Source organism: Pleurodeles waltl, chromosome 1_1 (genome assembly GCF_031143425.1).
Source record: "Pleurodeles waltl isolate 20211129_DDA chromosome 1_1, aPleWal1.hap1.20221129, whole genome shotgun sequence".
NCBI lineage: Eukaryota > Metazoa > Chordata > Amphibia > Caudata > Salamandridae > Pleurodeles > Pleurodeles waltl.
Window position 1 is genome coordinate 563005684 of NC_090436.1, and position 26105 is coordinate 563031788.

Consider the following 26105-nt stretch of genomic DNA (forward strand, 5'->3'; position numbering starts at 1 on the left):
TCTGCTGTCTCCCTTTCATGCAACTCAGCGCAGCCTCCTTTTTTGTTGACTACATTGTGTGACATATAAGTAAACATGCCCCCAACATTTGCTTTCTCTTTTTAATACATGTCCAGCATATCCACTTATCAAAAACACTTTGTCATTGGATATGTTCTCTTTTAGAATAGATAATGTTGAATGGAAGAATTTGTTAATTGTGGGGTTTTGTGGCCATCACTGTATTCAACTTCAGTGAATGTGTATCTTTGAATACATTTTATTTTAAGCATATTTGTAGCTCACTTTCATCAACACAGTCAAACTATACAACAAACATTGAATACTGTTTACATACATCAAATTATATTAAAATAATTGTAGGTGATATGAAGATGGTGGGTTGTAAAATTTGTCATACATGGTTTCATGGATGCCTGTGCAAATGTGATTCCACTGAGCTTTGTTGAGGTCGAAACTTCCAAGAGCATCGTATCATAAACCTATTTAGGGATAGCTTTATAGTCGATGATGGGACACTGTTCCCATTTATTGAGTAATGCTTTAAATTAAAATGAGTTTATGCAGAAGTAAGTAGGCCGTCAACATCTGAAATTCATAAAAGTACAATTAATATGTGATGTACTTCAATATTTATTTTCAACACCTTCATGAGGTTTCAGGTAGACACGGTAGCAATAAAAGTGTTGTTCTCTCCCGGTCTTAGGCTTTTCTCTGGTGGAGGCTTGTAAAGACAAAATGCCAAAATAAGGAACAAAATAGTGACACATTTGCAAACGGCACCTGAAAATAAAAAAGAACACTCTGTAAAGGATGTTGTATTCACAGACATATTCGAATATCATTTTAACACTGTGCACTCTCATTTGACAGTAGGAAATGATTGCATTGATTGTTAACTATTGTTAACTATTATCTGCTAAATCCTACAAACAATTTATAGCACCTGCTTTCTGAGGATCGAGAAAAGTTTAGAATCCTGGCCATAAAGCCCATTCAGAGAATGTTCAGTTCCAGGACATTTGCCTTTGATTTTTTTCTAGGAACATAGCAAACATGACATGTTGCTGTTTCTCTATCAAATACTAACGTACTGGTTTCTAAAAACATTCACATAATTCTTTTTATGCTAATGTGGCGTTAGGAGGCCAAAAACGCTGCGCCATATTTACAAAGTGGTGCAATGCATTGTAACCCTTTGCGCTACATGATGCCTGTGCCAGGCATAATGTATACAAAGGGGGTGTGTCTAAGAGATTTCTTTGCGTCATTTTTTTCGGCACCTTTAACGCCTGCTCAGAGCAGGTGTTAAAAGGAGGCTTCCATTGGTTATAATGGGCTGCTGGGTGCTTTGCAGGATTAGCATCTTCATTTTTTACACTAATCCTCCAAAGCGCCAGACTAGCATAAAAAATGTTGATGATAGTCCTCTAACTACCACCATGGTGTACAGTATTTTAAAAACGGCACACAAATGGTGGCTTTAGGAGGGCACTAAGGGGAGCAAGAAAAGTGGTGCTGCACTGTGTGCAGCACCACCTTTCTTAAATATGCCTCTAGGGGCCACGTATATGACAAAGTGGTGCAATGCTGCACAGCAAGTCACCTTGCTGCACTGCATCAGTGGGAAAGGGCAAGAATGTGCTGTATTTAAGGCATCCAGTGTATTCCTGTCCTTTCCTGTTTATTGGAGCACAATGGGTCACCTAATGGCAACACAGCCACCCTTGCACCACAGTGCAAGGATACCTGCATTGCATGCAGGATTGTTTTTGTGCAGTAAGGGGCATCTTTCTGCACAAAAAACAATCCTCTGAGGCATATTCTTCTATTTATCTGTGCTGCAGAATGCTGCACAAATAGAAAGAGAAAGTAACAAGGAGAACTAAAGATAAATATTAAAACTGGGAATGCCTAAAAAACGTGGCAACACCCACACACCACCAATGGAACGCCTCTCTTGCACAGAGTAACGCAATGCAGCGATTTGTCCTGTGATGCATTAATCCAGATTTATTAAGCCATTGAAAGGTTTACCAGGTTTTGTAAATCTGGGAATGCATCAAAACCCATGGGAGTTGTAATAGAACACCCAGGCAACACCTATGGACACCTATGGAATGTTCCCTTGTGCAGAGGAATACTATGCAGCAATTTGCGCTGTGTTGCATTTCTCCAGATTTGTGAAGCCTCTCAATGTGGCTTTGCTTGGCTTACAAAATCTGATTTAGAGGTTTGCCTCACACATGTATCATGTTATGTGGTGCAAGCATGACACAAAGCTCTCATAAATATGGGATGGGCTTAGCTGGTGTAATTCACTCTAACATAATTACTCATAATTATCACAATATTACTCTTAATTATGCATTATTTTGTGTGATAGGCATACTCCAGCATTTAGTGCTATTCTTTAGTGCAAAATGCACACTTGCCTCAAAAATTGATTCCAAGATGCATTTTATGCGAGGACAATAGCATTAAATGCTACAGGACATGAACAGATCCAGCCAACAGCCACTCATTCTCTCTCAGTTCACTGTTCCTCTGCTTTTGTGATAGGATTTTGCACCACGTTACACTTAATTACTCAAGTTGGAATTAAGCAGGTCATTTCTGTAATTTCGAATTACAAGAGTAATGTGTAAATACTGAATTTACTCTGATTACTGAGGCATAAATACAGTTTCTCCCAGGCCTATTGGAAGCAATCAGTAATGGATTTGACATATGTAGAATGACATGAGCGGCACACAAACAGCAGAAAATGTTTTGGATATGAAAGCATTGCTCATTAATCATAAATGTTCAATGTCTTAGAAAGCTGTATTAAATATCTGGAAGTTAAAGTTAGATTTTGCACACCAGGGGAGATCAATGTTGAAAACCCTTATTTCTCATGCCTTTACCATAAGTGGATCTTTGCCTATAGATGTGATGATGCAATGGTGAAGGGGCCTGCTGGAATATATTTAGAGGTAGATTCATCAGTCTTTCATGGAGTGCAACATATCAAGCCTCCTTGCTGCACTGTGTAAAAGTGAAAGGGCAAAAATTTGCCATATTTACCATTATATGTGCATTCATGTTCTTTTCTAGCTCTGGTACACTTTTGGCTGCCTAGCACCAACACAGGCACCCTTGTGTCGTTTTGTAGGCAAGAAGATTGTAGGCAGGATTGTTTTTTTGCCAGAAGGAGCACCTTCCTACACAAAAACAATCCTGAGACGCACATATAAAAAGAGGAAAGAGGGAAAGGGAAAATATATTTCTCCTTATTAAACCTCACCTGGGGTGGAGCAGCATTTTGATGCATTGCCAGCTCTATCACTGGAATCTGGGAATGGCCAAACTCCATCAGAGGATGCATGGGAATACCCGGGCTCCACCCATGGAACGACTCCCAGCTGCAGAGTAACACAAGGCAGCAATTTGAGCTGCCTTGCTGACAGGGGCAGGTCCTTCGCAATGACAAAGAAGTGTCGCCCCCCCTTTCTAAGAGCCAGGAGCTGTTAAATAAAATGATATTTAATTATTGCTTTATTTTACAGCTGCTGGCTCAGCCAGCAGCATGTACAGGGAGGGGTGGGTAGGGCCACGGGAGGAAAGAGAGGGGAGGGGGAGAAGGAGTGAGTGCACCTACGTACACATGTGTGTTTGGCAGACCGTCCTAGGCACACACAAGCGCACTTAGGTTTCTCCAACCCGTCTGTGTTGAACAGCCAGGATGGAGAAACTGTACATAGCCCAGGGTTGTGTTTGAGGGGCAGTGCAAGCGGCTCAGACCAATTCTGATGCTGCTTTCATGCCAGAAGAGAAGAGGAGCACGAGGCAGCCGGTGGAGTCCGTGAAGGTCAGTTTTTTTTCAATATTTTTTATTTTTATTTTCCCCCATCTACATCCCCCCGCCCGCCCCTCCCCTTGGGATTTGCGGAAGCCGCCACTGTTTGCTTTACTCTAGATTTATCAAACCATGCAGGGCAGACGTGAGTGGCTTCATAAATCTCACTTGGTTTTGCATCAGCCTGGCACTCCCTTGATAAATATGGGCCTTGGTTTAAACTACAAGGTGTGTACAACTACACCTACTAGGTTGGAAAACTTTATAAACATACTCAGTGCCAACTGGCCTGACTGTCTTGGCACATCTATGAAGCTATGCTTGCAATATACAGTCAACAATAGCGACTCTTTAGTTATCGTATGGGCAACGATTTCTTTGAAAAGGTGTTGTTAGTTTTGCTAATAACTTTGGTGTTGTTAGATATGTATGTATGAAACTTTCAAATCAAAAAGTTTCAAGGTTTATATTAAGCATGGCAAGTTTTGTGCAGGTCTGTTTGGGGGAAAAATAAAATGATGGGTAAAAAAATGTTTCTTCTATTACCTTATAAAGGAAACTTTGCTCTCCAGAACAGAAAAACAATGCTGAAAATTTTTACAGCAAAGACAGCATGAAACTAGACCGATAGTTAGAAAAGTGTCTTTGTTAGGTTATGTGCATACATTTTCAATGGCTTCCAAAAAATTATCATTACAAAAATGTGCCAAAGGCCTTCTTTCCAAGGGTTAAACGTTAGTGATATACGGATAGTTAGTTTGTGAACTGTCCATGGACCAGAATTTTAAATAAAAATAATGAAATTTCATTGTCTGACAAAGGATGAGCGAACTTCATCTCCTGTAGTCCATTTTAGGTCTGCAGATTCAAAATCTGGTCTGCAGGCCTGAAGGCTCTCATTAGCTGGCTCCAACATTTACATCTGTGGTACAGCTGGCCATACAGAATGTAAGGTTTGGTCCCTATATTTTGTACAGAAAAAAGCACACAAAAAACAGGCACATAAGGGAGCAGAGTCAGCACTCCCTGGCCCTTAGGCCCTAGTGTCTTTAATTTTGTTAGCCTAAAAGTACATTTTGTTGCAGACGTTTGCGACAAGCACCCATTCCACATGGTTGAGCGCTGTGTGCAGCAGGGGTTAGCATCCATAGGGAAATTTGGGCAAATGGTGCGGCCGAAGGCAGCCAACCCCTGCGAAGCAAGACCAAACGTGAAATGTGCATTTTTCACCATGATAAATAGTGTTGCTTGTTCAAAATATACAATCTAAGCTGTTTGTTTTACCTGCACAATCTAAGGTCCATACAATTTGAATTTCAGTCATATTGTCTAATTATCAGTGCAAACTTTTCAATGTTTAAAATGTTTTTGGATTGTACCATTAATCAGTTGTTTAAAAAATATGTGATTTGCTTGCTTTCAATTTCCAGATATGTTTTTTTGCGATTGAGAGCCCTCTCTTGAACACATTCTCCCCTAAATGCATTGGGACAAAAATGTAATCATTGTGATTTTGTAGACATACACTTTAAATAAAACAATTTATTTTGCATGAAATAATTAGACAACAACAGTTTATATTTCTTGATGGATTATCAACCTTACAAGTGTAGGTTACATGCTGTGCATTAGGAGACACTATTCTTGCGGAACCAATGCTCAAATTCAGGCCATTGCAATAATCCAATTTTCAGTTGACACTGGCTCCCGAGGAATGGCCCTCATTTGGCAGGAATAAGGTTCATCATAGTTCAATACAAGAAAAAACATTTTGTACACTGGTCACTCCATGGTCTAAGACTACAAACCGTTTTAATTTAGACAGAAGTGTGCAGTTATGTGTAATCAATCTAAGGGTATACAGTAAAGTAGATGTCCTTCTAGGATTGACAGGAAACCCTAAAGATGATTAAATCAGTTTAGAGGGTATTCAGCTTGAGCCGTTGTTCCTACTGTCTGATCCAACAGAGAGCAGGAAGGGCTCAAAGCCATCCTGCCTCTTGTGAACCTAACTAAGATCTGTGTAACATCACTACCTGGGATCAATGACATTAGTGACTGCAAGTACATGTTAAATATACAGGGAGACAGAAGCAGGTCTTGAGGGATCCCACATGTAGTGTCTGCCAACTCAGAGCTGAAGAGACTCATTTTTACTACCTGCATTTTTTTTCCCTGTCAGGAAAGACCCAAAACATTTCTCTGAAGAGTCGGTAATCTGATACGGACCAAAGACATTCATCCAGGAGCAAATCGATGATTTTAGTGAAGCTTGTGGACAGGTTTCAGAGAACTAGTAGGCCTATGAAACCAGCATTAGTTTCAGAAGGGCATCTAGTCCCATTCATTGAACATAAACTTTATTATTTAGAGTTCAGAAATGGATAATTATCCAGGTAGACTTATAGTTGTATATCAGTGGGTGTTTCGAAGATTTTACTTTAAAGAGAGGTCCCACTATATACCTGTAAATAGGTGGATTTTTATAATGTGGTGGCATTTTATTTGACTAGAGGGGTATTTATGGCCTATGTGGAAAAGGACTGTGCAATTGCATTGTGTACAATTGTGTTTCCATGCCCTACATGCACAACTATGTGTGTATCTGGTATTGTGTTTTTTGATTTTGGCACCCTACTTTCACACTAATCTAGTATGTGTGCTGAGGCCTAGGTCAGTCCCTTAAAATGAGCAAGGTCCTGGAATTGTCCTGTGACCTAGAAGGGCACACCAAACATGACCTTATTGAACATTCCCTGTCAGGAGTTAAGTACATGAAGTGGTGGTGACAATATACCATATTTTGTGAGTCCATAGTCATGACCAGACCTTTTCATCTGTGTCAATGGCATGGAGATGTACTGGACACTTGTGTTAAGTTGGCTTCTATGCGATGAATCACAGAGAGACAAGAGATGAAGGGGTTTTATTTTGACCAGTTTGCACAGACATATTAGGATGAACCCCGGGATATCAGAGAGAGGCCCAGTAGCCCCTGCTTGTGCCATGTCCCCCTGAAAGGGATTTGATAGCCTATATAAATTTGTGGGAGATAAAACCAATACCAAAATGACTGAATTGACAATGGTTTTCACATAAGGGAAAACAATCTCTGGAGTGATACATCACCCAAGGGATCACCCGAACATGGGCAGACCTAGCATCTTCTAGCAGGTGGAGCAGTGAACATATTTTTCAACTTAGAGGGCACTTGATATGTCCTTCTATCTAAAGACTGAATGTATAACAAGATAAAAGAAAGGAACCTCTTTCCCCTGAACAATAATGTGATCTTTACAGTGAGTACAGTATTTATTATCTTTCACATTTAAAAGCATTGCCTGCTGCAAGGTAACATTATTTTTCACTCCTTTAGAATTTGTCCACTACATAAATTCTGTGTTTGCCACATGTCTCTCCAAAATGATATTCTCTCCGATAATATACCTTCCTCTGATCCTACTTATATTATCTAAATCAGAAGGCCTAATACAATGCTTTCAACACCCACTGTTACATGTTACCCCTTGACCTTGCCTATATTCTACACTTTACCTGCCATCACAGCGACGTCATTTGCACTAGCATAAAGCAAAACGGTGGAGGTCCCCCAACAAAAATGTGTTCAGGGCCCCCTAGGAGTCCCATAACTCACAGATACTTTAAAGCCTTAAACTAAGTGGAGAAGGACCTGCTCCACTAAGCATCGTAAGGAGATTTAAAAGATATTTGCCGCAGCTGCCTTCAATACCAATCCTGCCACCTTTACTCACACACTTTGTAAAAAACACAAAAGGAATTTAGCAGGACTTCCGATCAAACTTCCTACAATGCCAGGTCTGCTACCCACCAAATGCCCTACATTGTTTGCACCTACCTCTAACTTTGCCCCTTCAAAGCTATTTTCTTGGCTCCCTTCCACCCAAGAAGCACCATTGACTTATTATTTGAGGATCAACACGGTCATGTACCTTGTCCACTGCCTCATAATACTTAAGTACTTTAAACCTAACTTATTCACTACATGACACTCTGCACTTACACATACAGTAGAAACACCAGAGGACTCTTGCTAATTTCTGACATGCTTCCATTGTCTCCTCCAACCATAAACCCCACTTACTCATACCGTGATCTTATACTCATGCTTCAGATGGCCTCCCTGCTTACATATTCCAATTCTTTGTCACCACTGCATTGTTCAAGCAGCCAGCCTGGAACAAGGGCAGGAGAGTCATGAAATTAAAAACACTTCAAAGCAAAATGTCTAGAAATTCCCCCAACTTCAAAGAAGGAACCAGGTATAAAAATAGGGCCCTTAGGCACACTCTTCAGTTTACTTTATGGACCTGTGGAAGCACTCTCAGAGGACTGCCTGCTGCTGTGGCCTGCTGTGTACTCCACAAGACTGCGCTGCTGCACCTGGAATGACTGCTTTTCTGCCTTGAGCCTGTCTTGAACCCTCAGAGGCCAGTCCTGCTGTTTGAGCCCCAGTCCTTCACTTGAACCCAGGGCTACTAGAGTGACTCCACGAGCTAGTTTGCTGGCTTCCTGTTCAGAGCAACAGAGACATAACAGGCTCCCAGCATCTTGAACGCGCATCTGGACCCAGCCTGAGTGAGTCTTGAACCCCCAGGAGCTATCCGACAAGTTCTGGATCATTGGTTGTGGTGCTTCTATATAGAAATCTTCATTGCAACTTTGTCCAGCAGATCCACAACAATGGAACTCCTTCCTCGGACACTGCCTGAAGTGTTGCTGTGCTGAACTTTACCTTCTCAGAACATGTTTCTTGTAAATTCTTCAAAGTCTGAGAGCAAGAGCTGGCCGGGTCCAATCCACTTCTCTTACATGACCCACGCTCCATCGCAGTCAGCTATATTTGTTTACTTTCACCTAATACCTGCAGTTGGCACATTGGTCTTTTAAGCACTCGATTTAACTGAAAACCTTAAAACTACATAACTCTGCCTTTACTGATTGGATTTTTGGTGTTTTGGTGTCGCAAATGTATTACAATTTACTCTATTGTTCTAAATTGGTGTGAGATTTTTCTTGGGTTGTGTTTTCATTTTAGTACTGTTTGTTTGCTCCGTAAATACTTTACACATTGCTTCTAAGTTAGGCCTGACTGCTAATTGTACCAGGCTACCCCGGGTTAAGCACAGGTCAATTTACTGACTTTTTGTGGTTCACCTTGCCAGGGATTGTGGCTATTGATTGCGCAGGGCTCATATCCCAATAAACCAACAGCCCAATTTTTCACAAAGATTCTCCAGTGTTACCAACTGTATTTCCCCTCCTCACCAAATCCTCTATTTTCTCTCTTCATGGTCTATCCGCAGGTTCAACAATTGTATGACCCACATTACTCTTGTACCTCAAAACCATTGGTATCCATAGGAATGGTTTTCCTCATATTTAAGACATATATTGTTCTTCACATCTGCAATATGTGCTGCCCACCACTTTCAAGCTATGTTTCTTTTGGCTACTCCGAAGCCCAGGTACAGCCAAAGTTTGGTGTACTTGGGTGAGGGAATTGATTCCCCAAACGTTCAACAAGCAGCATTCAGCTGTGTCTGGCATGAGATATTGTGTTGTAGCCTCATTATCTCCCTAAGGGCAGTCCAATATGTTTGTATCCTCATCCCTTCACAAAGATCTCTGTAGGGCATCTGCCCATGGTGTGAAGAGTTGAAAGGAAATAGTAGGAGCAATGTAGTATGTGGAGCTGCACTAGTCAGATCCTGACTTAATAACAATTTCTTTGAATGCTCCCTCACCGCCGACTCCCATTTAGCTTTAAGCTGCAGAGAGCATTGTAGAGCAGTTTTCTATAAATTAGTAAGATCTCCCCTTCACACAAACGATTAGAGAGAATGTGATCCTCTAATGGAGAGGATTCTTCAATTTTCCTGCCCCTCGGGATGTGTGCAGCAAGGGCATATCTGATCTGGATGCATTTATAATTTTCTAACTGTGGCACATCTCTCTTCCATACATCCACTAGTTTAGTTATTTCAATAAGATCCTTATTTTTTGCAAAACCTTGGAGCTTTCCCACTTCGGTTACATGTTACTTACCCATAACGGGATAATTTGGATCAGTTGGCCCCTCCATCCCAGATAGGCTGTGGACCCCTTCCAGATATGTACTACTGATTTTGTGTGCACGAGTAGCCTCTGTGCGATACTAGCCTTGTATAATGCCTCTTCATAGCCCTCCCGCCCCAAGGCCAGTCTCTCTGGCTCCACAGCCGTAAATGCCAAGTCATTAATTACTGTGAGATGTGTGACCCAATAATATTCTTGTATGTCAGGCAGGCCTATACCCTCATTATATATACCTCATTTTAATTTCTGGAGAGCTATACAAGGTGGTCCATTGCTCTAGAGGGGGAGACTAAGTATTTCCTCCATCCTGAGCAAAAACTCCCTGTGGACCAGGTAAGGTGTATCTTAAAGGGAGTAGATCATCCTCTGCAGTTTCATCATTTTGAACATCAACCCTCTGCCCAATAGGGAGTGCAGTAAGGATCGCCAATGCTGAACATCAGCTGGAAAGCTTTCTAGGATAGGGGTTAGTTTTTTTGATTAAACAGCTGGGGTATTTTGTTAAATATATTGCCAAATATTTAAATCCCCTCTCGAACAACGGCATGGGTGCACTACCCTGAAGGATGGGTCTGGGTCTTGTGCCAAAATGCATAAGAGACTTGTGCCACTTAATTGTGAATCTCAAGTATGTGCAGAAAATTAAGAGGATCTCCATCAGTCTGAAAATGGTGAGGGAGGGGATCCATAACAAAGAACAGAACATCATCTGCCTAAAAAGATATAAGCTCCTCCCAGGTCTCCCTCAAGTCAATTCCACACACCAAGGGATCACCCCTAGTCAACATGAAAAGGGGCTTATGGCCAGGACAAACATCAGGGTTGGGATTGGGCAGCCCTGCCTAGTTCCTCAATGCAGTTTGAATGCGCGCAACATCACCCTTTTTATCCTGTCCCAGGCCATCAAACCCCAGTAGAAAAGGTATATCCACCCCCTGATGTTGGGGTCAAACCCAACCAATTCAGCACAGCAAGAATGTAATCCCAGTCCAGAGTGTCAAATGCCAGGGAGGCATCCATTGCCAAGAACATAGTTGGCATCCTGTCATCTGCTGCTCTCGCCAATATCCCAAAAACTCATCGGAGGTTAAGCCTGTTGGGCATGATGCCGAATGATTCAGGTGGATCAGGGATATAATCACCTGTCTGAGTCTCTTAGACAGTAATTTGGCAAGGAATTAAATTTACTCGTTCATGAGAGACCAGTAGGTAGGAGCTACAATGGTCAGGGGGCTTACGTTCTTTGTGAATTACCACTATTGTAGCCTGGCATTGATCCACCGGGAGTTGGCCCATAGATTTGACCTCCTTCCACACATTTAACAGATGGGTCCAAATTTGGACACTTGTCCTTTATAGAACTCATTGGGGAGCCCATTAGGCCCCATTGCCTTCCCTGAGTTGAGCAATCGTAGGGCCTGATCAATCTCACTGGGCTGGAAGTCACCATCCTGGATTTGCCTATTTTCTTCTGAGTGCCTAGGAGCTTTAATATCCCGGAGAAAGTCATGAATGCCTTGTATTTTATTCTGCCCACTTGCTGAGTAGAGCTTTGTGTAGTACGTAGCAAGTTCCTCCACTATATTGTCAGAGATAGTTTTTGTCTCCCTCTGGTCATTTGTTATTCGAAACACCCAGTTTTGTGTTTGGTCCCACGTTTCCAGCCATACTAATAATTTCCCAGCCTTGTTTCCTACATGATAGAGGAGGATAATTTGGGATGTTTCTGCACCCTCTTTGGTAGGTCCATGTATTCCCTTTTGTTTCAATCTATGAGTGTGTGTGGCAGGCCAATTCTCACCACCCGTGCCCATCTTCTCTAGTTCTGCAATTCACCCTCTAAGTTTTCAAGTAGGCCCTTCCCTCTTTCCTGCAATGAAGGAGTATGTCTGGCCTCTGAGTACTGTTTTAAAGGCGTCCCACAATGTCAATTCCGAATGCACCAACCCCACATTTATGTCAAAATACTCACCTGTCATTAGTCCAAAAGTTGCAAATAATTACAAATGCCCCTGGCCAAATGTTTAACTGCAGCAACAGGTGTCCTTGAGGCCAAGTGCCTTCATAAAGGAGGCTAGTATGGTTTTGGTCCTGGATGGCTGTGCAGACGAATATTTGTCCATGTCATCTGACATTACTGCATTATAACCCCCCCCCATAATTAACATGCTCACTGACGATTGCAGTAACAAGGCACTCAGGACTGGGAAAGTTATCTGGTGGTTTCTTGGCAGAATAAATATACACATATAAATATATATGTAATTAGAGTTTCTGTCACCCCTAGAAACATGTTAGTACAACTTTTAACTGGAGTAGGCCTCAGTCAACCAGGCAAAGTCGCCAACACATTTCACCCTAGTATGTGTGTGTGTTTGCCCCCACTCAGGGTGTGTCATACAACCAATGGTGCAGATCAGACAAATCCATCAACCTTTGCATAGAATATACAAGTCACAGATGAATTTGCAATGTATACAGGCCTCTTAATCATCACTGTCATCGGAATCATGCCTCAGTGGTCCTCGGTTCAGCCCCAGGTCTTCTCCACTAAACAGACAGTTTGCGTGGCATTCAACATCCAGACCACTGTGTCCGCTAACACCTCCAGGATCTGAATGTTTATGTTTGTGGGATGCCAGACACCAGCCCTCCAACCATCCCCAGGCCTCCTCAGAGGTAGTGAGGTGCCAGTTTTGACCCTCTGCGATAAAACTCAGCTTGTGTCAGAGAGTAGTCCGCAATCTCCATCTTCATGGCCTGTGTATCTCTTACCCGGTCATTGATCTTGTTAACATCTATTTAATAGGGACATTTATACCACAAAGGAGTCTAATTTAGGTTCCAGCATTTCTTTGATCCCATGGATGGCTACCATGATTTCTTTGAAAGCGGGCTTTGCCACAACAGCATTGGACTCCGTGTCTGGGTCCGTGGGATTCACATCCATTTCATGCTGGGAGGTTGCAGGGACTGCATTTTTGTCCATTGTGTTTTGTTGGTTTGGCCTGCCTCCTTTCTGACCACCATGTTGAAGTCAGCGATGGGTCCAAATCTTCTCTGGGCTGTGTGTGAAGGGGTGCTAGGTACTGCTGCCTGCCTTGGGGGGGGCGGAGTGAACAGAAGCCTCTGTCTCCCTACGGTCTTTTGGCTTCATGTGTTCTTTATTCCCTCAGTGCTGGTTTGCAGCCTGTGCAGTCCTTTGGGCCTGGTGGAAGGCCCCTCTAGAGCATGGTCTTCCCCCCCTCTTTCTTCTGCCTCAACAGGGGATGGGAGTGTTTCGTTCTGCAATGTGGCTCAGCCTATGGTCGTGGTGGTGGGGGAGAGGAGAGAAAAAGAAGGGGAGATGGCGTCACTGCAAGCTACTTCCCCGGGGTGGGTGACACAAGAGCTGGATGGGGTAACTCTTCACGCCACCAGGTAAGGCAGACCTGCCTGCCTGGCCCACCTCCTCACTTCAGTCTCACCGGAGATCAAGCAGTTCTTGTGTGGCTGTGAGTGCCCACACATAGAGAGATGTAGTCTGGATGCGCACCACTGGGCCCGTGGTTTGCCTTGCCAGCAAAGGAGAAGTGTCAGTTCAAAGGGGCTGTGAGCCTGTGGTGTGAGATCCTGCATCAAAGATGCGCCATGCAGCGGTGGTGATGTGTCGGCTCCAAGGAGTGACGAGGTCCTGCATCATTATTGAGGATCCCATCGAAGAGAGGCTTGCAATGCAAGGGCTTTTGTAGGGGATGCACTGCAGAACTGCAGTTCCAATGGATTTGCGAAGCTGCCATGCAAAGTCCTCACATCACGAAAGTCTATGCAGCAGAGATGATGTCAGTTCTGTTTGGGGTTTCACCATGCAGCAGAAGATATATGTCGGTCCTGCTGGGTCCACAGGTGTTCTGGCAGAGCAATTTCAGGCCCAATTCCAAAGGTTCAGGTCAGGAATGGCACAACTTGGCAGTGTGGGACTCACAGGTGGCAAAGCCCATTTGTTAAGTTCAGGATTGTTGGAGCCTTCTTTCCCAAAGGCTCTAGTCAAGACACCTGTCAACTAGCACTTGGAGTCACTCTGGGGTCCTGAGTCAAACAGATGCAGTTCCAGTCCTTCTCACCCAGGGAAGAGGGTAGCGGGTCCACACAGCATGACAGCAGTACTTCAGAGCAGCAGTCCAGCAACGTGACAGTCTTTTCAGCAACAACCCTTGTTCCTGGCAGAGTCCACAGAGCCAAACATGTACTGAAGAGTTGGTGTCTGAGGTCCAATATTCATACCAGCTGCCTCCTTTGTAATGGGAGAAGCTTCTAGAACTTTTCCTTTAAAGTGAACAGGTTCCCTGCCACCCTTGCCCTGGCTCCAGAGTAACTACAAGAGTAAGCAGCCCTTTGTGTAGAGGTAGGGTACATCCTATTCAACTTTAAGTAGGGCTGGGCTGAGCTCATTCTTGAGAGAGGTAAGCCCTGCAGTAGCGAGACATGAATTCAAGGCTTTTTTCACTGTGAGGACAAGTAATATTTAAAATTACATGCCCTACTTTTTAAATACATTCCACCATGCCCCGTGGACTGTTTAGGGCCTACCTTAGGACTGGCATATGTAATAAATAGGAGCGTTTGGGAGTTTAAAACTGCACACACAGGCTGCAATGGCAGGCCTGAGACATTTGAAAGAGCTACCGAGTGGGTAGCACAATGAGTGCTGCAGGTCCAGTAACAGCTTTAATTACAGGCCCTGGTTACATGTAGTACCACTTTACTAGGGACTGATAAGTGAATTAAATATGCCAATTGGGATTAAACCCGGATAAACATGTTTTAAGGAGTGAGCACATGGACTTTAGCACCGGTTAGCAGTGGTAAAGTGTGCAGAGTCCTATGACCAGCAAAACGAGATCAGTATAAATAGGAGGGTCTGAAGTCAAAATGTTTAGGGGAAGACCGCACTAAGGCTGACAGGTTTAACAATCACAATAACAATATATCAATTTGAAAGATAATAATTCAGCTCAACAGCCTGGGCACAGGTAGCAAAACTCCCCTGAAACCCATTTAATATTGCTTGTGTTCCTGAATGGTGTAGCCTGTGCTGCAAAAACATGGTATGAGTGGTGTAGAATATTAAAGTAATACTTGTGTGATCTAAAGAATATTTATGAGTCCTTTAGAGGCAGAGGTTATCTCTGTTTCCATGTAGCTTCTCTACAATAGTGTTCAGACTATCCAGCTATGATGTGCATTCAGGATGCAGTCCTGTTAGTTTCTCGTTAATAAGCTTGTCATCTCCTGTTCTTGCAGCGCGTCATGAGGGATTATGCCCACAAATGTGGGTGTTGCCAGGGCAGTGTCCATGACATTCCAGTTCAAGTAAATCCAGTAAGTCTTCAATTCTTCTGATTCTGACTACTCAGTTTGTCCCTAGGAAGGTTATTATCATTATGGCTGGCTCCAATAGTCCAAACTTTATGTCCAACTTTTGTAGGTGAGGACACAGAGCCAGGAATTTGTCTCTAATGAGTAGCCCGCTAAAATGTATATTGCATGTCCACCCATGTCAAAAAATATGTTTTCTGCCAATATCCGCCTGGTGTGTTGATGTCGAAGGAAGCAGATGATGATGGTGCAAGGCCTGACTCCTTCTCCTGGGTTTTGAGCTCTGATGTGATGAACCTTTTGCATTTCTAAAGGTTAGGAAAAGCCAGAAGCATAAGGCAGAGTAAAATGGTAGCATGAAATCCCACCATATCATTCTTTTTCAGGTTCTTTGGCACTTCATGTAGGGAGATAGTGTGTCATCGTGCTCAGTCTTAGAGGTCACTGACTTTTTTTGGAGGAATTATATCTCCTGACTCCAGTCCAGCACTGAGTCTAGTAGGCCCTATTGTTCTATACTCTCTGTTATAAGACATGCATTCTGGAATTGAAAGAGGACATAGCTGAATGAACCAATCTTTCTTCGGTATGTAGTTCCATAATAGTGATGTCAATTTTTGCTAATGACTGACTGATATCTGAAAGTTCTTTTAAGATGGAATCCATGTTGACCTCTGACATGCTTGCTGTCATGACTGCACAGAGGGTTTTGTCTCACTACTATGAGTGTCTCAGTGAATAGTAATTGCCTATCAGGAAGATTAACTGTCAATCCATGAGCACTAGGGATTGTTTCAAATATTTGCTAGATATATTTATTGAATAGCATGCTATGTATATGACCATTCTCTGACCTTTACGGATTATGACCGGTTCTCCTGAGTGCTGCACCACAAAGTAATGGTGTTTTCCTCCCCTAGAAAGGTATTGCTGACAAGGAGCATTGTGGTGGTAAGTCACATGCACTGTTCTCCTTCCAGGGATGTGGGTTGTAGTACTCAAGGTAGGGCTGCTTCTTCCAGGGATATATGAAACTTGCTTTGTTTTGTTTCAGTAGTCTTGCCTTTCGCAAAACCTCAGAAGCACAGTATGAGATACACCAATTTCACATGACCTATGTACTTGGTAGTGTTAGCTGTCTCCACTAGTCCCAATTCATCTGCACCATGTCAATCACACTTGTACAGGTGCATCAAGCATTCTGTTAGTTTATAAGGCCATATTTAGAAGATTTTGGTTAGTAAAGTTGCTATCCGTCATCATTCCTCCATCCCTCATCTTCTATGGGGTCATAAGAACTTACTTACACAGGGTACAGCAAACAGCTAAATATTAAGGCTGTACAATTCAAACTGGATTTTCTACAGGACACTGTAGCTTGCAGCCTTGCTGTGGCCCTTAGTACAACTGTGGGTGGGTACGGTCTTCCCACGACCTGTAGTAGGCCCCTCTTTTATCCCTGAGTGTGTTCCACTCTTACCAACGGAGTCTCAGTCTCCTCTGCCAGTACAATAATTCAAGCCTGCTGGCTGCAGGATGGGATACTGAGATATGCAGCAGTGCCCTGAACATGGTGGTTAGCGGGTGTGGCTTTTTCACACCCTGCAGCAGGCCTTCCGAGTCTCCAGGTGTGTGCATCTCATTTCATTCGGGATCCAAATCACATCTCCAGGGCACCAATTCAGTCCCACCTTCCTCCCCAGTTGGAGACAATGATTCTCAATCCCCCTAGCCACTTGTATGGGCACTGCACTGGGATGCCTCACAGAACTCTTACTCAGAATGGCCATTCTGCTTTCAATGTAAACATAGAGCTCAGTTCAAATCATTGACTTCAGGAGGTCAGCTAATGACTGTATTTGATAATTATCATTTGATCAGAGATTTCTTTTTCTAGTATTTGCTATTTTTGTAAAATTATACTGCTGCCCACAGCACTCTATCTGATCCCGTATATAAGCCTTGTTTGTTGCACATAGGGTTTTGGTAAGGAAACAGACCCTTCCTTGGTGATTATAGATTCCTGTAAGTAAATTTGCAATTTATTTTTATCAGTTGGGTTCCTGTAATTTAATGTCTGCATCCTCCATATGTGTACATTAGGGGGTTACAATTGTAGGTCAAAGTTAATTCTGAGAAATCCATGATCATATATCAATAATGGGATAGTTTACTCTAAATGGGGTCTGGTGTAGTGCCAATGACCCAGTAGCAACATTTTGGCATGATCAATCTCTGTCAGATCTGTGCTCCAAGTTTTCTCTTTCATAGAAGCATACACAGAACCAATTTCCAAATTGAGATTGTTGCATAGATTCCTTGGTAAACACAAAGTACTGTTTTTAATCAGTGCAGATTATCATGATTAGTAGTGGTAAGTTTCTGTTACAAAGGATTGCCACTCCTCCTTTTCTATAATTTGGTCCACAGGTTGCAACTTTACCTACCCAATCTCTTTTCAGTTTTGCTGCTTCTGGTAGAAACATGTGGGTCCCTTGTAGTAGAATGATGGGTGATTTTTTTCATTGTTGTGTATGTAAAGATTGTCTTCCTTTTGATGTAGCTGATTAATCTGTTAACCTTTAGCAAGAGGGTGTGGCTAGGATGTCAGCCGGAGTGGACGCTTCGTAAAGAGCTCCGCTCGCGGGCGACAAAAATCTGCTGTTTCTCCTGCTCTGTGCAGCCCCGGCGCCTACTGCCCTGATTGTAGTGACCCCCCCTGGCAGGGGGACGTGCAGCTGGCCAGGAGCGGGACCCGTTTTGCGAGACCGAACGAACCTTGCGGTCGGGCATTACCCGCGGAGCTGGGCCGAGGCTGCACATCGGAGGTATCCCCCGCAGGGCAGTAGCAGCGCCATCAAGCCCAATTTTTTCGGGCCTGAGGGAGAAAGAGAAAGAGCACGACAGTGAGCTGATCCAAGTCCAAGCGTGCCAGTAGAGGATTGCTGATCGCATGTCGGCCCGGACGCTCGGGCCCCCATTGAACTCCGGGGCTGAGCCTCTCCAGCCGGGCGTGTCGCACTTCCTGCAGCTGGGGGCTGCCATTAAATGACCAGATGACAGCCTGAGTAATAGGCCAGCGCGTGGACGGATGGTGGAGGGCCCAGGGCAGACCAAGGACAGAGGAGCCTCCCAGATAGGAGCACCGAACCGCCGGGCCCAGTGGACACCTGCCTTGTTAGTCAGCACTGCGGCAAGACCCGTTACGGTATGAGCTGAGTCCCCTGGGGTCCTGAGTGTATATACCCAGTGCGAGACACTGGATCTGTGGGAGCCAACGGGCAGTGCCAGTACGAAGCCACACGGAGCTGGTGTGACCAAACAGTGACATTTAGGTGTAGTGGCAGCAGCTGGGGTGCCCTCCGATCGGACTGGGAGATTGAATTGGCTCAGGGAACAGCAACAAGTCACCACAGCCCCCATTGCAAGTACTGCACTATTAGTATGAGGAAGGACTTTGAGTGACAGCTTCCTCAACCACACAGGCCACTGTAGAAATACACTTCGACCACCAGGATCAATGTGACCACAGGAAAGACTGTGCTTCTAGTACAGCCGCCCTTGTAGACACCTGACGCGGTGACCTGCCGATGTGACAGCCTGCCCTGGGGGTTGGAGTGGTGGGTCCTGGGAGCCTGTCAGATTTCTGGGTTTCCCGGAGTGGGCGGGGACACCAAACGCCAAAGTGTTCCTAGAACAGTGGTTGAAAGACACAGGGCCATATTTATACTTTTTGACGCACAACTGCGCCAACTCAGTTGTGCGTCAAAAATGTTAACGCCGGCTAACGCCATTCCAAAGCGCCATGTGGGCGCCTTATTTATGGAATGACGTTAGCCGGCGCAGCTGACTGGTGTGCGTAAAAAAAAATGACCCACACCAGGCAGCGCCGGCGTAGGGGAAAATGGAGCTTGGGCGTCAAAAAATGGGGCAAGTCAGGTCTGAGGCAAAATATTGGCCTCAACCCGATTTGCGCCATTTATTTTTACTCCCAACCCCCATTGAAATGACTCCTGTCTTAGCACAGACAGGAGTCATGCCCCCTTGCCCAATGGCCATGCCCAGGGGACTCATGTCCCCTGGGCATGGTCATTGGGCATAGTGGCATGTAGGGGGGCACAAATCAGGCCCCCCATGCCACAAAAAAAAAAAAAAAAATACTTACCTGAACTTACCTTAAGTTCCCTGGGATGGGTCCCTCCATCCTTGGGCGTCCTCCTGGGGTGGGCAAGGGTGGCAGGGGGTGTTCCTGGGGGCACGGGAGGGCACCTCTGGGCTCCTTCCGAGCCCACAGGTCCCTTAACGCCTGCCCTGACCAGGCGTTAAAAAATTACGCAAAAGCGGCTGGACGTCATTTTTTTTTACCCGCCCACTCCCGTGCGTCATTTTTGCACGGGAGTTTAAATAAGGCGCACATGCCTTGGAGTCATTTTTTAGACGGGAACGCCTACCTTGCATATCATTAACGCAAGGTAGGTGTCCACGCTAAAAAATTACGCAAACTCCAAGATCTTTGGCGCTAGACGGGTCTAACGCCAAAGTATAAATATGGAGTTAGCTTTGCGTCGGATTTGCGTAAAAAAAACGACGCAATTCCGGCGCAGAGTATAAATATGCCCCACAGTGCTATTACATAATGCATCACCGTCACTTACAGTTGAACGGGCCCACCGGATACCAGGCAGACCACCATGCCCTGGGTCTCCACCTTGACCCTTAATTGCACGTCTCCTCAACTTCTGCGACAGGGACCAGATCCTGCAGTGCTTCAGATCAGAGGGCCCCATACGAATGGACAATAATGTTATCACGGCTTACCCTGACTACACTGTGGAGGTGCAACGCAAACGGGCCTCTTTTACAAAAGTCAAGCAACTTCTATGCGAAAGCAACATCACCTATTCTCTGCTGTTCCCAGCACGCCTCCGGGTGATAGACGGGGAAAGGACCCACATCTTCCAGTCCCCAGAGGACGCCTGGTCTCGGTTGCATGCCAAAGGTCTGGTAGACCCAATCAAGGATGACACCAAGCAGGATAAATGGCTCACTCCTGGTCCCCACAGGAGGAACAGAACTGGTGCTGGGACGCATCCATCAAGATTGCAAGCGGTGGAAAGCCAAGCACAGGCCTTAAAAGACGCAAATCTGTTAGCAACGGCACAGTATTCAGCCCGTCAGGAGGGCAAGACTATGGACTCAAGTTCACCGCAGAACCACTCCAGCCCCCACACCTCCCAATCGATATCTGGTCCAGAGCTTACCCCGCGCACAGCTTTGAACAATATAACTGGATGACTGGATGGGGTGCGACGGTGGGTGGGGTGTGAGTCAGAGCTTCGGGAGGTGGAATGAGGGGTGGCGTCAGGCACAGTGGCTTTGGAGGCTCTACGTACAATAAGCGCAAAACGGACAGAGGTCGATTTGCGCTTGCGGCAGTTTGACTACTGTCATTATGTCACCCGGACGCATTCCGATGGGGACCACTCCGGCAGGCTGCTGGCTTGGTTAGTACGTGGTGAGCAACAGCACACTCCCATAGGCGCCATACGATTAGACTCTGGTGTCAGAGTCAACACACAATCAGAAATAAATGAAGCATTCAGGCAATACTACAGTACTTTATACGTGGCAAGGCCCACCCAGCATCAGAGCAATTGGCAGACTTTTTCTATGTTCTCCACTTGGCTCGCCTCTCTGCATTTCAAATTTTGGAATTTGAGAAGCCCATAGATCTCAAAGTGATTCAGCAGGCTTTGCGCCAACTGGCCCATAACAAAGCTCCGGGTAGTGATGGCCTACCAGCAGAGTACCATCATACATTCTCCGCGCAGATAATCAAACCATATCTGGAAGTGCCTACAAGAGACTTTTACAGAGGGTAGGCTCCCAGAATCGCAACGCAAAGCAATAATAGTGGTTCTCCCTAAGCCAGGCTGCGACCCACTAGATGTTCGTTCGTATCGACCTCTATCACTGTTAACCTTAGACTGTAAATAACTGGGGAAGATCTTGGTGAACCGCCTTCTCCAGCTGCTGCCGACTTTGGTCCATGAAGATCAGTCAGGCTTTATCCCCGGTCAGAACACCTTCATTAATATACAATGCCTGATGAGGCTCATGTCTGATGCCCCGAAGTCGGAGTACGACCGTGTAGCGGTATCCCTCAATATAAAAAAGGCATTCAATACACTAGGCTGGCCCTTTTTAATGGAGGCATTGAGGTGCATGGGTTTGGGAAAGGCATTCATGCGGAGGATCACCATTTTATACTCAGGATCGACTGCCTGGGTTAAAACGGGCGGAATTATTTCGGGCAGGTTTAACATTGGTAGATGCAGGGTTGCCCGCTCTTGCCGATATTGTTCGCATTGGCAATTGAACCACTAGCAGCACGGCTCAGGAGCAGTGCTCCAGAATGTGGCCTACTTGATGGTGATGCGCACCGAATCGTCTCCCTCTATGCGGACGATGCGCTAATATACCTGCGCAATTGCACAGAGTCCCTCCCGGACTTACTGTGGTTGCTAGATCTATTTGGAGACCTCTCTGGCCTGCACGTAAACTGGATAACGTCCTGCCTGTTCCCAATGACACTGGTTCTTGAGACTCGTCGTGTCATGGCCTCAACATATGCTTTACCATGGTGCTATACCACTTTCAAATACCTCGGGATTCACATATATCATAGTGCAACTGATCAAAAGGAAGGACACCTGGGACGTACGATCAGATCCATTAGAAGCTCATTACCTTTTTGCCGCTCGCTTCCGTTGTCCCCATTGGGAAGAGTGGCGATCGCGAAGATGATCATACTTCCAAGGCTGCTATATCACTTCTCTGCACTGCCACTGATACTCCCCTGTGTCTTCTTTGAGACACTGAACAGTCTGTTGACTGACTTGATATGGGGCTGCGGACGTCGGCAGATGGCTCTGGCCAACACACATTTACCGCTCAAACAGAGGGGACTAGGCGCCCCGCACTATGAGTTGTATTATGCGGCAGCGCAGATACATTCGATTTTGCGCTGGATGCAGGACCCCCCAAGCTCAGAGGCAAGGATGGTACATGCCTCCTTGGGTCACACTAATGTGTTGCGATGGTTGCTGGACCACAGTGACCCTTTGCATCACCAAAACATCCTGTTAAACGCAGCTCAAAGGAATTGGCACCGCTACGTGCTAGATGGGAATCGTGCTACACCCTACTTCCCCAGGATTCCCCTGCTGTCCATCCCGAATGCCTAGAGGCTGGACAGTACAGACTGTTCTCCTGGCCTACAAAGGGCATACAGACAATAGGGGACATTTTCGAAGAGGGTCAATTTCTGACCTACACAGCACGTGAATGCCCATGACTTGGGTCGGGTTGGTTTATAACACACTGCGCTTAACAGCAGCTCGTACGTAATACATGGCAATGCGGGGAACATGAGCCCCTGACAGCCCCAATCTTGCTTGATTTATTAGCTGATCTGGGTACACAGCTCAGTGCATCTCGAATTTACAGTACTCTGCTAGGAAGCCCGGAAGAGGCGAAGGCAAAGCGAAGGCAAGGTGGGACATGGTTCTTCCTACACCACTGACACAACAGGCATGGAACACAGCACTTAATTTGACACGCAAAGTATCGCGTAACCCTAGATTCCGATACACGCAATTCAATTATTTACATCAAACCTACCTCTCCCCGCATAGGCTTCAGCGAATGTTCCCTCAAGCTAGTCAGGAATGCCCGAGATGCGGTGACCCAGATGCTACCTTCTTTCATATGACGTGAGATTGCCCCCCGGTGTTGCGGTCCTGGCAAGCCATAACTTCATTGACTGCTGAATGGTTAGGCCACCCATTGTCTCCCACACCCAAATCCTGTTTTCTAGGTATCTGCCCGAGACCCAAGGGAAGGAAGAAGGTGCGTAGGTGCATTGAACTGGTGTTTGTGTTATTTAAACGCATCTTAGCGATGCAGTGGAAGGCACCGAACGTGCCGGACATGCTCCGCTGGACAGGCGAGCTGTTGCGCTGGGCGAGAGTCGAGGCGCAGGTACTGCATTTTCTCCGAGATAGGGGAGTGACGGTCAAGGGGGTGGACACATTCCCTCATTGTCTCAATTGAGAATAAAGATGACACTCGACCCCCTTGAGCTACCAGCAAATTTATCTCCTACACATAATTCACATATCCACCGCATTGCTGAAGCACGAGGACAATGGAGAGTACACACAAGAGGCTGCCCCAACACAACATACACAATGCTTTAAATCTCACATGACGGGGTCCTGTGTAGCTGATCACATATCTGAAAAACACTCCTCGAGCCCGACCCAATAGTTGCCTGCAGCCCTATCACTCACATACACTGTGCAGTAGGGAAGATACTACATGCCCTCCAAGGTGCTCTTTACCTGGCACCAACGCATCCACGCGCAGGAAATGGGTACCCTATCACCCGTAATGTCTACAATGTCGGTCCAAAGTGACTATCTGCCTCCAGCCAACAAATAACGGTTGGATCCCGCAGATGATTTATGCACTTGAAAAAAAAATACACGGCGGAGGTGTGTGTGCCACCGCCGTTCCTTCTGCTCCTTCCCCCCCCACCTTCTTTATCATCCCCTCCCCCCATACATGGCCACCTACAGCCAGTTTCTACACTATTTTTCTGCATGTTTCAATCTTTCTTTTCACACTTTTTCATCTTTCATTACAGTTATTCTGCTTTTTCAAAAATCGCATTAATCCATGTTGGTGCAATTATACAAAAAGAGATGTTGCGCTCGGGTGCATACACGGACTGTTATGTAAGACATGTCAATAAAAAGATTTTTTTTTTAAACATTGAGCAAGAGCATTTTCAAATCATTTGCCAATTACATCAATATTATCAGTGTTTGGTTACAATCAGGGGTGGCCTAACGTAGGCAACAGCAACACACTACTCGATGCTCAAAACATTGTACAGGCAAGCTATACATTGGTCCACTCTGAGTTTGCTTATTTGAATGCAAGTTGATTTAGAATCTTCTTTTTCAAGGAGCATTAACTCTGTTGTTTATCAGAGACATGTCTGTAGTAAAGTTAAATGGACATGGGGGCTTTTGCACGATCCTTCCGTGAAGACTGGATTTTGTCCTGTAGAGTATGTGAGACATCTTCTTTGTCTCCCTTGAAATGTGACAGAAACTGCCTTACAGATATGTTGGTTCTCTGATGGTGGAAGTAATGTCTCTTGGTGGGGTGTTTTTAGTTGAGTATTACAGTCTTTATTTATGGATGTCAATGGGCCATGTTTAGTGGCTATAGGTTCCAGAGCAGACAGGAAACATTCTAGTGCCTCTGAGTAGTCATATTCTCTTGTTTGGCCATCTATGGTTATTATCATAGCAGATTCTAGTTGGCAACATTTAATGTTGCATCTTTTTATACTGAGTTGTGACACTAGAAATTTCTTTCATAGAATATGTTTCTCTGGAGAAGTCAACTTCTATTGAAATTATGGCGGAGATTGTGGCCACTGCTCTGCAGATAAGTGGGCATTGCATGTGGAAGTTAGTTTCACAAAGACTAGATTAGAGCAACTGTATTAACCAGAGTCATGTCCACTCTAATCTGTGGAATGGGATTTGCCCAATAGAGTAAGTGAGGTGTATTGTTCATCTCCAATGTAGAGAGTCAGAGACTGCAATAGAGATCACAAGGTCTCCGGTGGTGAAGATGAATCATGTGCAAGACAAGATGTCATTAGGAAGCTTACTGAGACCCTCATGACTGGATTAGGCAGCAACAGAACCCCGCTTAATCGCTGCTGTCTCCCATGAGGGCATCTCAGTTGTTACTAATCATTCTTCTGTTATAGTCTGGTCCGTCACCTTCAAACATAGTCCAATCTCTGTGGTCTCTACACATCATTGTGAGTCTTCTCTGCACCATGTCTCTGGGTTATGGCATATTCAGAGGCCCTCAGAAACCTCGATCAGGATCCCACAGATGTGTGAGACAAATGCCAGCACCAGCAGCAACTTCAGCAGGGCTTTTCACATTCTTGCATCCCTCCAACAGGCGATGCTGAGCTCTTTCAGAAGGTGGCCATTTCTCTCATGGCCAAGCTCTATCTCAATTGACCATATTTTCAGCAAACTGATCAAATTTAAAAAATATTTTTCATGAACTATAACGCTTGGTCTATGTGTAAAGATCTGAACTGCTGGTAATACAAGCAGCAGTGAAATTGTTCTTTGAAAGAATCGCCATCTTTGCATGGTTTTTGGTTAAAGGAGCTATTACAAAGAAGTGGGTTCCTGCAATTTAGCCTATAATTAGTTAGCCTATCCACTTACAGATCTAACATCCCAGCAGTAGAATGTAATGGCCACCAAAGCTCTCCAATGTCACCAATAATATTTATTATTTATGTCAAACCAATATCACAACTGATTACATCATTGACTTCTCAGGTGACTCATATGCTGATAGTTTGCAAATATTGATGTTATTCGACTGGAGCATCTACTGCTCCTTGACAAACGGTGAGTCTTTTTAACCTTAGTGTAGGCCTGGGCGGGCAAGGGTAAAGTTAAGTCTGAGTTACTAATACTGGTAGTAGAATCACCTACGCCCAGTTACTTAACCGCATGACGGAGTCTACCTCATGTTGGAGAGCCACAAACTTCTGTCTCATCACTATATTAGATTTCCCTGGAGAAGCCCAGTTTTACTTGCACCGTTTATCAGTTATTCATGACCCATTTACTAGTTAAACGCTGCCAAACAATCTTTAAGTCTTGAGGCT

The 26105-nt window shown here is 44.8% G+C and overlaps 1 protein-coding gene across 1 annotated transcript in view; it reads right to left on the minus strand.

The window, feature by feature from the left end:
• Positions 1-615: 615 nt before the first annotated feature.
• SLCO4C1 (solute carrier organic anion transporter family member 4C1) overlaps positions 616-26105 on the minus strand; it is a 490988-nt gene continuing 465498 nt past the window's right edge. Inside the window, exon 13 of the mRNA XM_069226038.1 lies at positions 616-783. Coding sequence (XP_069082139.1) covers positions 659-783 — 125 coding nt within the window. The 3' untranslated portion in view covers positions 616-658. The remainder of the gene's footprint in view (positions 784-26105) is intronic.